The 14,238-nt window shown below is 43.9% G+C and overlaps 2 protein-coding genes across 3 annotated transcripts; one reads left to right on the top strand and one right to left on the bottom strand.

The window, feature by feature from the left end:
- Positions 1–19: 19 nt before the first annotated feature.
- fan1 (FANCD2 and FANCI associated nuclease 1) lies at positions 20–5,578 on the bottom strand. The gene is made up of 13 exons (XM_079275780.1): positions 4,282–5,578; positions 4,062–4,202; positions 3,347–3,548; positions 3,030–3,263; positions 2,821–2,952; positions 2,630–2,738; positions 2,401–2,520; positions 2,112–2,276; positions 1,848–2,010; positions 1,674–1,777; positions 1,390–1,584; positions 1,005–1,133; positions 20–863 (listed from the first exon to the last, which is right to left on the bottom strand). Exons 1-13 carry the CDS (start codon positions 5,426–5,428, stop codon positions 726–728), a joined length of 2,979 nt encoding a protein of 992 aa, XP_079131906.1. The 5' UTR covers positions 5,429–5,578; the 3' UTR covers positions 20–725.
- Positions 5,579–8,385: 2,807 nt separating this feature from the next.
- Positions 8,386–13,766, top strand: apba2a (amyloid beta (A4) precursor protein-binding, family A, member 2a; the record flags this gene model as incomplete). Of its 2 annotated transcripts, none has more annotated exons than XM_079280521.1 (11): positions 8,386–9,600; positions 9,855–9,959; positions 10,209–10,248; positions 10,341–10,486; positions 11,063–11,149; positions 11,246–11,431; positions 11,614–11,793; positions 11,952–12,164; positions 12,495–12,614; positions 12,741–12,881; positions 13,695–13,766. In XM_079280521.1, 11 exons carry the CDS (start codon positions 8,386–8,388, stop codon positions 13,764–13,766), a joined length of 2,505 nt encoding a protein of 834 aa, XP_079136647.1. The 2 variants fall into 2 exon arrangements, with proteins under 2 accessions (XP_079136647.1, XP_079136648.1); XM_079280522.1 differs by having other exon boundaries at positions 8,386–9,603.
- Positions 13,767–14,238: the final 472 nt, after the last annotated feature.

Here is a 14,238-nt window from a genome sequence, read left to right as displayed (position 1 = left end):
ATCTTTTTAAAAATAAAAAAAGCAAAAACATTCCAAAGTTCCAGCTTCTTAACTGTGAGGATGTGCTGCTGCCTGTCTTTGTCCAATGTGAGGGTCGTCACAGCTGTTGTAGTACGCTGAATAATTTGGGGTTTTTTGGACTGTTGTTTCGCACCAACCAAGCAATGTGATGATGACAACTTTGGCTCTAGGGAATTGTAATTCTCACCATTTTCTGAAATGTACAGCCCAAATGCTAAAGGAGAGAACAAACAGCAATTCAATCATTGATTGCAGCCCTATTATTTCCATTCTCTGGTAGAGTAGTGGCAGAGCAGCATATTTATAGCCATAGTATCACAGTAATTAATTGCATAACAAACTTGTCGAGCTGTCAAACAATTCATAAGCAGCCAACTGAAATGTGAATCTTCGTTGCTTGGAAACCTGAGATCCTGAGAATATAGTGCTGCCGAAGAAAAAGAAACACTTTGGTGTCATGCATCTGCTCTGCTCTGTATTTCTGAACTTCATCTCAGGATACACCTCTCCCTCCTATACTCAAATAGGGTTACATTTGTGATTTATGGAAGATAAGAGTTTTTGATGTAAACATGTTCTAAATGACCAAAATCAGAAAAGCTCCCACATCTTTTGTTTTGTTTCTGTCTGCTGGTGCTTTCATTTTGGACCACACACTGATGACTTAGCAGCAACGTCTTATCAGTCAGTTCTTCCGCGTCGGTTTATTCAAGACGAGCTCCTCTGGCTCCGGTCGTCGTCACGTGACACACCTCCACATCAGCCCCCAGCTTCTGCAGCGCCTCCAGCCATATTTGTTGTTTCTGGGAAAGCCGGTCGGTGGGCCCCTTCACCTCGACCAGCTACGACACAAGACACCCGTTGTCACATTGCGCAAATGCAGTACACCCCCTTGTAACCAGACCTCAATCAAGTACCACAGAGTTTATGAATCCACACACACACACAGGAAGATGTCTAGTTCAAATAGGATGTGCTCTCACCTTGTAGCTGTTGTTTGAGGTGTTCCACACCACCAGATCGGGCAAACCTCCACGGCAATGTCTGTAGTCTTTGGACATTCGTTTTATTATCCCTCCTAAGAAGGCTCCACCCAGGCATGACACGAGGGACTGCAAATAGAGTATATCAGCACCATGTTAGTACCCACTGTAACACATGTAGACAAAAAGACCTGGAACAGTTCTCTAAACTATAATGTGATGTCACGTTTATTACTGAGGTTGTAGTTAGTGGTGGTGTTGTAACATATTGAAATGTGTTTCTAATATTCGTTCCCAACTTGCTGTTGCATTGAATTGCTTTAGATTGTACAGGTGTACCTAATAAAGTGGCTACTGAGTGTATATTTAGAGTGACAGTAAACACCTGTGCCTGTTGAAGGGATGAGAAACGCTCCCAGCTGACCAGTGAACACACTTTACCCTCCTCGGAGGTCCAAACATCTCCCAACAAGTCATGCAGAGTCTCCACTGATGACTCACTGAGTAACTGCACACGAGAGTCGATCGCCTCTTTTCTGTTCTCATAGAAACAATCAGTGTAAAGATCCAGCGGACATGTCTGTGAGAAGAAAAGGAGGATGAGCTCGACTAGTATTAAGTAGACGCACAGATATCCCGCAAGTATTATAAAGGCAGAGCTTACGTCACCTGATACGGATTCCTGAAAACATCTGGAATACCCTCCATAAAAATGATGTCCCAAAGCAGAAGAGCAAACAATGTTGAGAATGTTGAGCCCTCTCCATGGATCCCTATCACATCAACAACGAGGTGTTAAACGGATATCGAAAGATCTTTAATAGGTGAATCAAAGCTGCTTACCTTGGTCAAAGCCTTGTTGGTGGTAATGTGCTAAAGACAGCTCTTCCACAGAGCATATCACAGTGGCCTCAGAGCTCTCTTCCCCTTCACCATGTGCTGGTAAAAGAAACTTGGATTTCCCCATGCCCCCCTCATGAGGGAACAGCTGTCCCCGGATGGTCACCTGTCGACAAAAATACTAACATTAACTACCATTTTACATACACCAAACAATTACCACTTTTTCCTAGGAACCCAAATACTGACACATTGTGCTGCACTCACATGCGTGACATCTTGGACTTGGATAGTGGGCAGGTCTTTGAGTTGAAGGCGATACTTCTTCGAGCTGGCCGACTCTTTCATCCTAACGGCTCTCTGGTGAAGAGAAAGTTTATGTCCAGTTCGCACCAGAGGGTCCGATAGCCCGTCTCTGATAGCGCAGATGGCCTGGGAGCAAAGGGAACACATTAAATAAATGAAAACACGACAGCTGTTGCTAAAGCTCACTGCCACACAAAGGGAAACAAATGGTCTTAAAGAGGTGACTGTAACCACAGACACCGGTGCTCACTTGCTCGGGTTTCTTTAGGTGCTGGTGAAGGTTCAGCGCCAGTCTGTCCCACCATCGCCCTCGGCTGTCCGGGCAGTAAACAAACTGCACCAGTAAAGACCGCAGCTCCTCTACTGCTTCCTGTAACACAAAAGTAGACCCGCAACATCTTTAAAGTACTGTTTACACAACTTTACCTTCATAAGGACTTGAATCTCTGTCAGAGTGCGAGTGGATAATGTCAGAAAACCTCGTAATGACGCAGCCTCTGCAAGATCTCCACCCCTCTGGATAAGATCCGAGTGTAAGCCCACCCCGTGGTGAAGCTGCGCAGGAACACAGGCAGCTCCTCCTGGTGACTGTCCAACAAAATGTCAACATTAAACAACATCTCGGGACTGTCTCTGTTCTAGACGGAATGAAAATAAATATTTACGTCACCTGAGGTCATGGTTTTTCCTCAGCTCATGCCAGACACTTTTGGCAGCAGTGTAAAGCTCCATGGCTTCTTCCCACTGGCCTCCCTGCATAGCTGAGACTACCTCTTGCAGAGCTCGCATGGATGCTTCATACCTGTGGACGGAGTCATTAGTGTTTATTCCTGGCTATCCTGCGTAGATGTATAACTCCATTTAACTCTTTTGGCAGACCTGATGAGATCGTCTCTGTCCTGGAACACTTTGGCTCTACGCTGCACCGCGTAGTCGGGGAAGGCCAGGCGTCCCGAGTTAACCAGCAGGATGGTGAAGAGCTGGCTCTGCCCACCAGCCGCCGTCTCCTCTTCCTCCATGGTGTCCGTCAGAGAGAAGAGGAGAAGGATCCTGGAAAAGACAGCTCGAGGACCACGACACAGGCGCACACAGGAACTCGCAAGCTGCTTCGCCCTTTAAGGTTCGAGAGCGCAGGGGTGAGCTCATTACTGCGATACGAGTGCTGCGAATGAGCACGATGTATTTGATCTTCTCACCTTTTGAGGATGACAGCCCCGATGTTGGCCTGAGCAGGAGTCAGAGAGAAGAGGCACTTTTGTCTGCTCAGACGGAGAAGTCCGTCCACTAGCTGCTGTTTCTGAGTCCCAGAACTGCCCAGATGGAAAGTCTTAGCCAGAGCTTTGAGCTCAGGAGCAGGCAGGAGATCCAGAGCCTCCCCCACATCCTGAAGATCACTCTCTTTGACAAACAGAAATAGCACAGGAGGGGATGAACAGGAGACAGAAAATATGCATATTTTGGGTGATGTGGTCTTTCAGCCAGATCATTTACATTCTTTATTCTACAATTTTACAAAAATGACTGGTACAATACAAAGTATTAGTCAAAAGTGACATGGCACATGGAGATGGTAGAAATGGCACAGTATAAAAAAAATTCCAATTATTGTCTTGGCAGTGGAGGTTTTTGTGCAGAATAGAGCTCAGGGCTGCCCCCTCTTGGGCAGTCAGTCAACTACCTGCTTGTTTTGGTCTTAGTCAGTTTAGTCTTTCTTTATGCTTATTTCCCCCAAAAAATATGAGCACATGTTAGGAAGTGGAGACAGATTGCCATCATTCAAACAAGATGTTATTGTTTTTCACAGCTAAAAGATGTTACCAACACATGATATATATGCAAATAATTGCAGAGGTTTGTGCTAATTCCCCCAAAGATGCTCTCGAATGTCAAAATATATGAGGGCTTATTTACCTGTCTGTAGGAAACCACCTCGAACCAACTCCTGAGCCACAGGTCCCAGATCAGTGCTTATCTCTTCATAATCCAGTTTATCTACTTGGAGCCACTTCAGTTTCCTCTGAAAGAGTCTCACATACAGCTTCTGCCCCATGACTTTGAGAGGAAACATACACGTGAGTGATAAGACCTTACTGGTATTCAATAACCACGACTGAGCGATGTATAAGCGTACCTGAGAGCTTCTCAAATGCATGCATGAGCGACATGTCATCCTGGTTGAACAACGACCCGTCGTCCTCATTCTCCAGGACAGCTTGAAGAACGGTCCTGAAGTTACGGAGGTAGTAGGGAAGCCGTGGGGGCTGAGAGCTCTCCCGGTCACTAGTAGCGGCGTTCTCAGGACCAGACTCGGCCAGTGAATCACGAGTAATCGCTGCAGCACTTTCCTCACATGTTTCCTCTGAACTCAAAGGGCCGTCACAAGTACTGGTCGAAGGTACCTCAGTTGTGTCTCCTACACTGTCACTAGATAACACCTCATCTGGCTCCCCGCTGTTCCCCTCATATTTTGCTTTCTTTCTGAAATCAGACACCTTGCCAGTGGAAGTTGTTTCCTTCTTTCTCTTTGAGAGTTTGGAGGAAGAAGAGTGCCGCTTTGGAGCAACCCGTTTTGGGACAGTGTCTGATTTTGATGCTTTCTCTTCGAGCTTACGTCCTCTATCTGAACACGATGGATCTTCCGGTGCAGTTGGAGTATCGGCACTAGCGTCTGTAAGGTCAATGACTGTCACGCAATCTTTGTTGTCTTCTAGACTCTGAAGATTTTCTTTCTGTGAGCTCCCGAGTGTCTCAGAAGAATGTATCTTCTTTGCAGTACACATTGGTGAATTATCCCCCGCCTGTGTCCTCTCAGGTACCTTATGACCTTTCCTAGATAACTTGGAGGAGAGACTTCCCAGGTCAATCGTCCTGACCACACTTTTACTTTTTACCCCCCGTGGTGCATGCTGGGAGTTATTCTTTTTGAAATAAGGGCTGGTCTTTGTCTCTTTGACATCTTCTTCGTTCTCTGGATCCGGCTCTGGGGACTTTGGGGGACTCCTTGTGGGTGACAGCTGGTTGCTTGGCACAACACTATTACTTGCTGAGGCGGCGCTGCTGTCTCCTCTCTCAAAGTTCTGACATTGCAAATCAATGTGCTCATTGATCTTGAATCTTGGTACGAACTGGCCACACAGGGGGCAGGCCAGCTTAGGTGGAGGCTGGCTGCTGAAGAACGAGGTGATTGGAGATGTCCCAGCTTTGACGCCGCCTTTCTTCTTACTCTTGGACAACGACAAACTACGTCTGAGTTTGTCTTTGTTGGCTCTCTCGGTCATGATGCAGGCGGAAGTGGTAAATGCAAACCTTTCTGTGTTTTAGAAGCTTTTCTTTGTCGCATACTTTGAGGAGAATAATCGGTGTGGACAGTGTCGATGGACAGACAATGCTAAGGCTCTATTCGGCTAACTTAGCTCAGAAAGAGACACTTTTAAACTGTCACACATCTGTAGTTGTTGGTGCTTCACACGTGCATTGGAAAAACGCCCAAAACATTCATTTAAAGACTGTCAATTTAAAACACAAGACGACATACCGGGAGAAGAGCTGCAGTGTTTGATGATAACAATCCCGCTTCTCAGGCTCAACCAGCGGAGCGCAGAATGCCTTTTAGGATGTACTAATCGATCCCAACTTCATCGATATTTCGCAAAAAAACAAGTTAAAATACATAAAAAATATATTGTTCTTGATGTAGAATATTTGTTTTTGACATATATATATTTTAAATGAAAGTCAATGGGAATAGAATGCAAACTATTTACAATCCCCTCTTTTACATAAATGGCACCTCCAGTGCACCGTTAAATAAGACATCACTATGAGCCTATATACGTGTTTTAAACGCAAATTATATGGGTCAATTAGTGATTGTTTGACTATATGTATTCATTATGCCTCTTGTTGTATTTGTTGAGAGAGAGAGCAGTGAGCACATGATGGGGGGGGCGTATTTTCTACACAGGTTCCTGGGCTGCTGTGCGGCTTTTATTCAAAAATCACCATTCCGGAGAGCAATCTGATGTGATCAGCACACGGGCATTTTACAAGGAGGGCCGCCGACAGCACTGATGTTGGTAAGTGGCACGTAGGATCGTCTGTGTATGGATGTCGGAAAAATGTAATAGCAATGCATGTGGGCCTATTCGGCTTGCGATAACAGAGCTGTAGACAATGCTGGATGTGCTCTTCTCGTACAACATCAGCCCACAAGCTGGATATCAGCATGGTGCAGTCTCGATGCTTCAAATCAAGGTCGATGTGAATTGCAGCAGCAGGATAATATTTGCTTCCAGATGGTGAAACCAGCCGAGAGTGTCTGTCTCTGAGTGTGTGTGTGCGTGCGTGTGTGTGCAGGGATGTCAGCTCCACCAATGCGTGCTATATAGCCTACGCAGGAAAACCATACATCTGATTATGTTATCGATGTTTTAGATGGGAATGCGGCGTCCACTTGTGTAGAAACCGGAGCAACCACAACAACCACTTCTGCAGGTGCGGCAAAAGTTCAGCGTAATGGGTTTATAAAATACCACCACAAATACGTCAAGGGCAGGGCGAAATGCGTAAAACCATAAAGACTGAGCCTTGTTTTTAATGACCACTTCAGCACCATGGAGAGGTCATGATTAGGTCCGCGTGTTGTCCTGTATTGATGGTGATCTGGATTAGGTTTGTGTACCCACTCATAATACCATAAACCCATTTGCATTATCACCTGATCAACACAATGGACGGTTGGGATTTTTTTTTGTTTGTTTGATAAACCAGAATCATATCCAAATGATTGTGCCCAAAACCGCGCAATCACACAGTTTTTTTCTTCCAGTCAAGCTTCCATGATTCATGTTTAGATGAGGGTGTTGACATGTTTAGACTGGGCGGGTATCAGACCACGTTCAGCGTGATAACTCTAATAGATTCAGTTCAAATCAAGTCATAAGGCCTTCATCACCAGACTGTGAACAGCATTATCACATTTTCTTTTCTTTTGTTTAAAATCACGATAGAAATGAAGATAGATAGACCCAGGGAGGTCTTAGGGGTCTTATTGAGGAATAGTCAGTCTAAATGTAAAATTGTTTTCGTTTTTGTTTGGTATTTTAAATTGATGATTATAAACTATTATTTTCATTTACCAGTCAATCTGTCAATTATTTTCCAAATTATTTTGGGGGGGGGGGGGGGGGTTATAAAAATGGTTGCAGATTAACAGACAGTCAATCGACTAATTCATTAATTGATCAGTATCAGTATGACTTTGATTAACTGTGTTGTGATTCGATTATTTTCTTTTTTGTCACTAAAACAATTCATTCTTATTGAATTGTGGCATTGTCTGTTCATTTGCCAATAGCTATGATGTTGTGCCTTAGTCCAGGGCAGACATCCATTCAGAGATGCTGCTCAGATGTCAACATAATGATATACTATTCCACAAATGGTTTCCCAAAGAAGACATAAGTCATGGATCATACATCTGGCACTCACACTAACCACACTACATGATACAGGGATGAGTTTGTAAGTGAGGGTATATTTTTGTAGAGTAGCAATTATATCACATAAGAAAAACATTCCATGTTGCTGGCCTGACTCTCTCAAAATGGTTTTGCTGCGTGTTTTCTGTTCTGCAGGACATCAAGACCAAATTAGAGCAGATGCAACAAAGCAAGATAACAGATAACAAACAACAACAGCAGATGGTGTGGAAGTAATACATAGATGTACATTATTATGACTTTAATAAGTGGTTACTGTTCGTGGGTATTGGGTTTGTTTAGCGTGTGAAACAGAGACATTTACTCTCACATCATCTCATTCCAAATGTTTGTGTAAGTCTGGAAACAAATCTTTGATCATATGTTATTTAAATCTTGTATAGAGTGGAGTGCTTGGGAGAATGTATTGTTGGGTTTTACTGTAATAGCTTGAAAAGTAAACCAGGAAATAATTGGTTTTGTAGCTGATACAAAATCTTAACGGCTAAATAATGTATGCATTGATGATAAAGACAGGCATAACCTGTGGCAGTTCATTTATGTTGGTTACGGTGAAGAATTATGACATGTTTTTGTGTAAATTCTCTTTTAAAACGTTCTACGAAGTAAGGCAATGTTTTGTTGAAGGTATCAAGTCAAAATATACAGAGAGCATAATGCATCTAAAGAAATCTAATTTTTGATTTTCTATAAATGTTCACAGGGTTGAGGGTAGCGGGCTTACAGGGCCAGTTATGGCTCATGGACAAACGCCAGAAACCATTACCAAAATATTGGCGCCCAGCCCTCCGTGCCCCGGTCCAGGACTCACGACACAGAGCCAAGAAGAGCAGCAAGGTTTGGTGAGGGAGGAGTCTAAGAAACTACTGTGTACCTTGAAGGATGATAACAACGACCAGCTGATTCCTCCTGTCCCTGCAAGCCACTATTACATGAGTTGTGACCCTAGTCCTGAGGACATGGAGGACACCTGCTCTGACTACGACAACGTGGGCTCTGATGTGGAGCAGGACTATGATGAGGTGCTGCATTTAAACAAGGAGGGCGTTGTGGGCACGAGGTACTACAAACAGTACTCTCCTGAGGACGGTGGCTATATAAAGCATGCAGTAGGTGATAATATTAATGAGAACAGCACTGCTGTTGACCAGATCGCTCCGAGGCCTCGTCACGGCACAGCAATATGTGAGGGATCACAATCGGACACTAAGCCTCACAAAACAGGCCATCGCTTTAGGTCCCATTGTGCTCCGATTGCAGGGGACGAAGCTAAGAGGGAGGTGGGAAAAGGCCATGAGAACAGGTTCTTCTTCAGTGATGGAGATGAGATAGAAGAGGTGCTGGATGGGGCCAAATTTATAGAGGATTTAGAGGAGATGGAGAACAGTGTTCCAAGGAAGACTAGCCTTTATCAGGACAACGAGAACGAAAGAATTAGAAAGGGACGTGATGAAAGGGAAAGAGAAGACGGCACTCGAGTCACAAGAAACCATAATATCCCAGGAGCCAGTAAGAAGTGTGAGTCCTCTCACATGGGTGCAAAAGAGAAGGAGAGGCAGGGTAAAGGACGAGGGAGGAAGGCAACAGGAGATGACATGGAGCATATTGTTTCTGGGATCAAAGGATGCACGACCAACAGCAATGAACAGCGTCCAAAGACCTTGCCAAAGGACTGCAAAAAAGCCACTGTGCGGACCAAAGCTAGGTCTGGTTCCAGTAAGCCACACCCTCCTCCACCACCTCGTCACGCCCATGCTCAGCCGCCTGCCGACACCCAGAAGGCCCCGCCTCTTAAAGAGACTCCCCCTGTTCCCAGACCCAGTCCCTCTGCTGAGAGCCGGGAGAGTGAACCCAGGGTTATCAAGCCATCCCTGGCTCCTCATCACACACCGGAACAACAGAGGGAGCCTCTTGAGGAGAGGCAGAGATGGCCAGAGAAACCCCAGCAGGTAGTCAATGCAAATAAGGTAGTCAATGCAAATAGGGCAAACCTTTGTCAGATCTCATTCTGTGTGTCATGTGTTTGTTTCTGTACAATCTACAGTCTCTGTGTCCCAGAGTGAATTAAGTATGATTATAATTACATGCTTTGTCACAAATAGTCTTTTTATCCTTTTCCCCATTGGGTTATCATCTACACAGGACAATACAAAACATTTAAAACAATCTTGCTGAAGTTAAAACAGATGTTTTTATACAACAGGGGGAGAAGCCAAGCACAGCTGTGATACCTGAGGTCATGCCAGAGCAGGTGAGGAGGCCTCCGTGTCCAGAGCTTGTCCCTGCAGAGGACAGCAACACACCCAAGGTAAAGACTTATTACACAACCGAAGATATCTTGTCAAAGATGTGATCCAACCACTTTTGATTTATTACCATTTTTCCATCTTCATAATTTAGTTTTGTATTATTCCCACTAACGTTTGGAGAATGATTTGGCCACAACTCTCAAAGAAATATTTGCTTTGATAATTGATATGGTCTATTTCAGGTATTATTGCCATAACAAAGTTGTCCATTGAAGTCTAACTTATTGACATGATAACTTGTTTTAAAGAACACACAGGAGGCCGCTTCTTTCCCCAGCTTTGAGGACGGTAATTATCTCATAATTATTCTGACAAATGTATTCATTTATTGCAGCACATTACAGTGTTTTCCAATGGGAGCTTTTTGTTTTGCTGCATAGTCCCAGGTCCCTGTGAGCCAGAGGATCTTATTGATGGGATCATCTTTGCTGCTAACTACCTTGGCTGCACTCAGGTGTTGTCTGATAAAAACCCATCCAAGTCTGTCCGTATGTCCCAGGCCCATGAAGCTGTCAGTCGTATCAAGGTAATCTGCCTCCTCGGGGAGACAGTCGTTAACATCCATTGATTCAGTTCATATATATTCAAGTCTGCCAAAGATGCTGCTGCCTACCGTCTTCCTGTGTCTATGTCTCGAGAATGTAGCAACACTTTTAGCAAACGCATGACTTTGTGTCTAGAAGAATTGATTCAAAGTTGATGGTGATCTGGGATTTCATGCCATAAGACAAGTAACCTTCAGAGAGACTTTGTTCCCGATCCTAATTGTGTGTTTGCAGGTTTAAGAATCACAATTAATGTTTCTGGATACAACAACAAGGTTAATCAGCACTGGCAGATGCCTGGGCTTCTAAAGTAGCTTTTAGGCTTGTAATGGAATTCTAAGTGTATATATATCGGTATACCTGTATTGCCATCAGATTTATTTGTGAAGGCCATGCAGCAGGGTCATTTCTCTACCACACGGTGGAGCTGCTGCATGCCTTTTTTTGCTCACCTGCACATGTTAGTGTTTTGATAATGAGGTGAAAATTTGCACTGTGAGATAAAAGTACACAGATATTGAACGTCCGATTAAATCAATATGTCATTTATTTCAAAGAGCCAAGATGAAGATTCTCAAATGATGACAGAGGTAGATCTGTTCATCTCCACTAAAGCTGTCAAAGTGCTGAATGCTGACACACAGGTGAGGACCTCTTTGTGTGTTGATTGAGCTGCCCTTCTGTGTTGAATCTATTTTCAGAAATAATGAGCAAAGCGTGACATTGTTTTTGCTCCGCAGGAGACGATGATGGACAGTGCCTTGAGGACCATCTCCTATATCGCCGACATTGGCAGTATTGTTGTTCTGATGGCACGGAGGCGCATGTCTCAGGCCTCATCAGAGGACTTCTCAGAATCTCTCGACACTGCCAGCGAAGGGAAGAATCAGTACAGGATGATCTGCTATGTTTTTGAGTCGGAGGATGTGAGTGTTTGCTGCTAAACTGCTCATGCATTTTTAGTTTTTTTTTTTTTTTTACTTTAGTTTTGTTTTAGATATTTGTTCTATGGTCACTAAACATTGTGACGTGTCTCACCTCCTTGCTGTTGTCAACTCGGATAGCCTCTCTGCTGAGTAGTTTCCCCCAAACTCTCCCCTTCCCACAGGCACAGCTCATTGCACAGTCCATCGGTCAGGCTTTTAGCGTGGCCTACAGAGAGTTCCTGCGAGCCAACGGCATCAACCCGACCGACTTGAGCCAGAAACAATACAGTGACATCATCAACTCCCAGGAAATGTACCACGATGACCTCGTCCATTTCTCAAACTCAGACAACTGTAAAGAGGTGTGACATTTTTGTATTTGGCTGCAGGGGAATTGTGGATGATGACAGACGGATTTCCCGAAACATAAATCACTGTACCTGAACCTCACAAATCTACTAAACCTTGACATTCCAAATGTGCTTGAAAACGATTAAGAAAGGCTTCGTCTTTGTTCCAGCTGAATGTGGAGAAGCAGAAAGGGGAGATCCTCGGTGTGGTGATCGTTGAGTCTGGTTGGGGCTCCATTCTGCCCACCGTCATCCTGGCCAGTGTGCTGAACAGCGGCCCTGCAGCTCGCTCTGGAAGACTCAGTGTTGGGGACCAGATCATGTCCATCAATGACACCAGCCTGGTGGGGCTGCCACTTGCCACCTGCCAGGGCATCATCAAAGTACGCAGCGTCATGCACCTCCGGTTGTCACATATGCAGTGTTCATTTCAATCGCCGAAGGAAATAACACAACATAAACGATTTCCTGGTGGTTAGACAATGCTGCTCAAACAGACTATTTGTTGCAGACTATGTTTTGATGTGGATTTAGTTCAGTGGTAATATTTAGCAAGATGTACTGTATGTAGGAACAAATCGAAAATAGCTGCTGCTTCCATGTTTTTAATATTATTTCGGACACTAATAGAGGAATAAGTTAAATAAGACTTTGACTTCAGGTAATCATCAGACTTGTCCTTTAAAAATGTTTTTTATGTGTTTTTGGTCCAGGGTCTGAAGAATCAGGTGACGGTGAAGCTGAGTATTGTGAGCTGCCCTCCTGTCACCACTGTCCTGATCAAGAGACCCGATCTCAAGTTCCAGCTTGGTTTCAGTGTGCAGAATGGCATTGTGAGTAAGCCCTTGTTCGTATGAATCATTACACTAAACGTTGTGTTGAGGACGCAGCTGTTTTTAAGGAGTGAGGGCTGTGCTATACTATGCAGTTAAACGCAAAGTGTCTTTTTTCTTCTTCAGATCTGCAGTCTGATGCGAGGTGGCATAGCTGAACGAGGCGGTGTTCGTGTTGGACACAGAATCATTGAAATAAATGGTCAGAGTGTTGTGGCCATGGCACATGAGAAGATTGTTCAAACCCTGTCTGTCTCAGTGGGTGAGGTAAGAAGACATCATGCCACAAGATAGCAATGTTCACTGATTACTGCACCACACAAATCACTGTACCATGCAGGCATTTTCAAGTCATACCTACAGATTAGATTTTAGGTTAGTTAAAGACACAGACTTTTGGTTACCTACTTCATGGTAATCCTGCATGCATTTTTATGACGTAAACGCTAATAGAATAATATGAGGAATGATTGTTTGAGAAAACTTGGCTGGTCAGAAATGAAGAAATATGCAATTCCATTCAATGTCAACCTAACCTAATTACCTCAAATCTACAAATGAGTGCATATCCTTATCTACCACCAAATGGATACTGTGTTTCAAAAGAACAGTTTCACATACCTGATTTTTTTTGTTTCTTTCTTGCCGTGTGTTGTCTCATGCCTGTACGGTAAATATGAAACTACCACCAGCAGCTGCTTAGCTTAGCATAAATACTTAAAACAGGGGCAAACAGCTAGCTTGGTACAAAATCTAGCCCCTCTAAATCTCATTTAAAGTCCGGCGCACAAACTCTCTCAACGTGTCATTTTTACACCTCGGCTTTTGTAGGGATTAAATATGCAAGATACAACAAGGTGAGCAAGGTGCATCTTCTACTCAGCTTTCACCAGCTGTTGACACACAGTATCATTTCTCCCAGCGTATGTCTCCTTTAAAGCCAAAGAAGCATATTCTTCATTCACTCATGGATTCAACGTCTCCTCTGACTGAAGGGAGTAAATTAGGCCAAGTGATGTGATTAGGACTGCGCCTCTGAAGTTGACAGTGTAATTGTTCCCCTCCCCTCATCTCTGCCAGATCAACATGAAGACGATGCCTGCTGTGATGTTCAGACTGCTGACAGGGCAGGAGACGCCTATCTACATATAGAGAACCCTGCATGGATCAGCCCACTGTAGTTCTGCATGTCTGGCTGTGTGGAGCCGATGGACAGATGATGGACAGGTGGCTCAGTGGGACGAGGGGAATTTATTTTTGTATCATTTTATTTTCTCGGCCTCTTGTTGCAATGCTGTAAAGAACATCCAGTTCTCATTTTCAGGTTTTATCTTGAATCACATTGTCATAATGGCCTTACAATGTGAATACTCTGTCTGTGGTACCGTGCGTGAGTTTCTGGTGTTGAAGAGAAGTAGCTTTAAGGTCATGATTATTTTCTTATGAAGAGATAAATTAGTACATTTATTTTTTATTTAGTCATTTTTATAATGTGTATGGAGTTTAACAATGTACTTCTACTGTAAATACTTTGGATTACTCAAGGACTTGGTTGGGAAGGCCATATTGCTCCTACAGTATATGCATGTTATTATGAAGAATTACTGACCAGGGATTCATTCTC

The sequence above is a fragment of the Melanostigma gelatinosum genome (genome assembly GCF_949748355.1).
Source record: "Melanostigma gelatinosum genome assembly, chromosome: 1".
Lineage (NCBI taxonomy): Eukaryota > Metazoa > Chordata > Actinopteri > Perciformes > Zoarcidae > Melanostigma > Melanostigma gelatinosum.
Note: the sequence above shows the minus strand (reverse complement) of the source record. Positions and strands in the feature narration are given on the sequence as shown.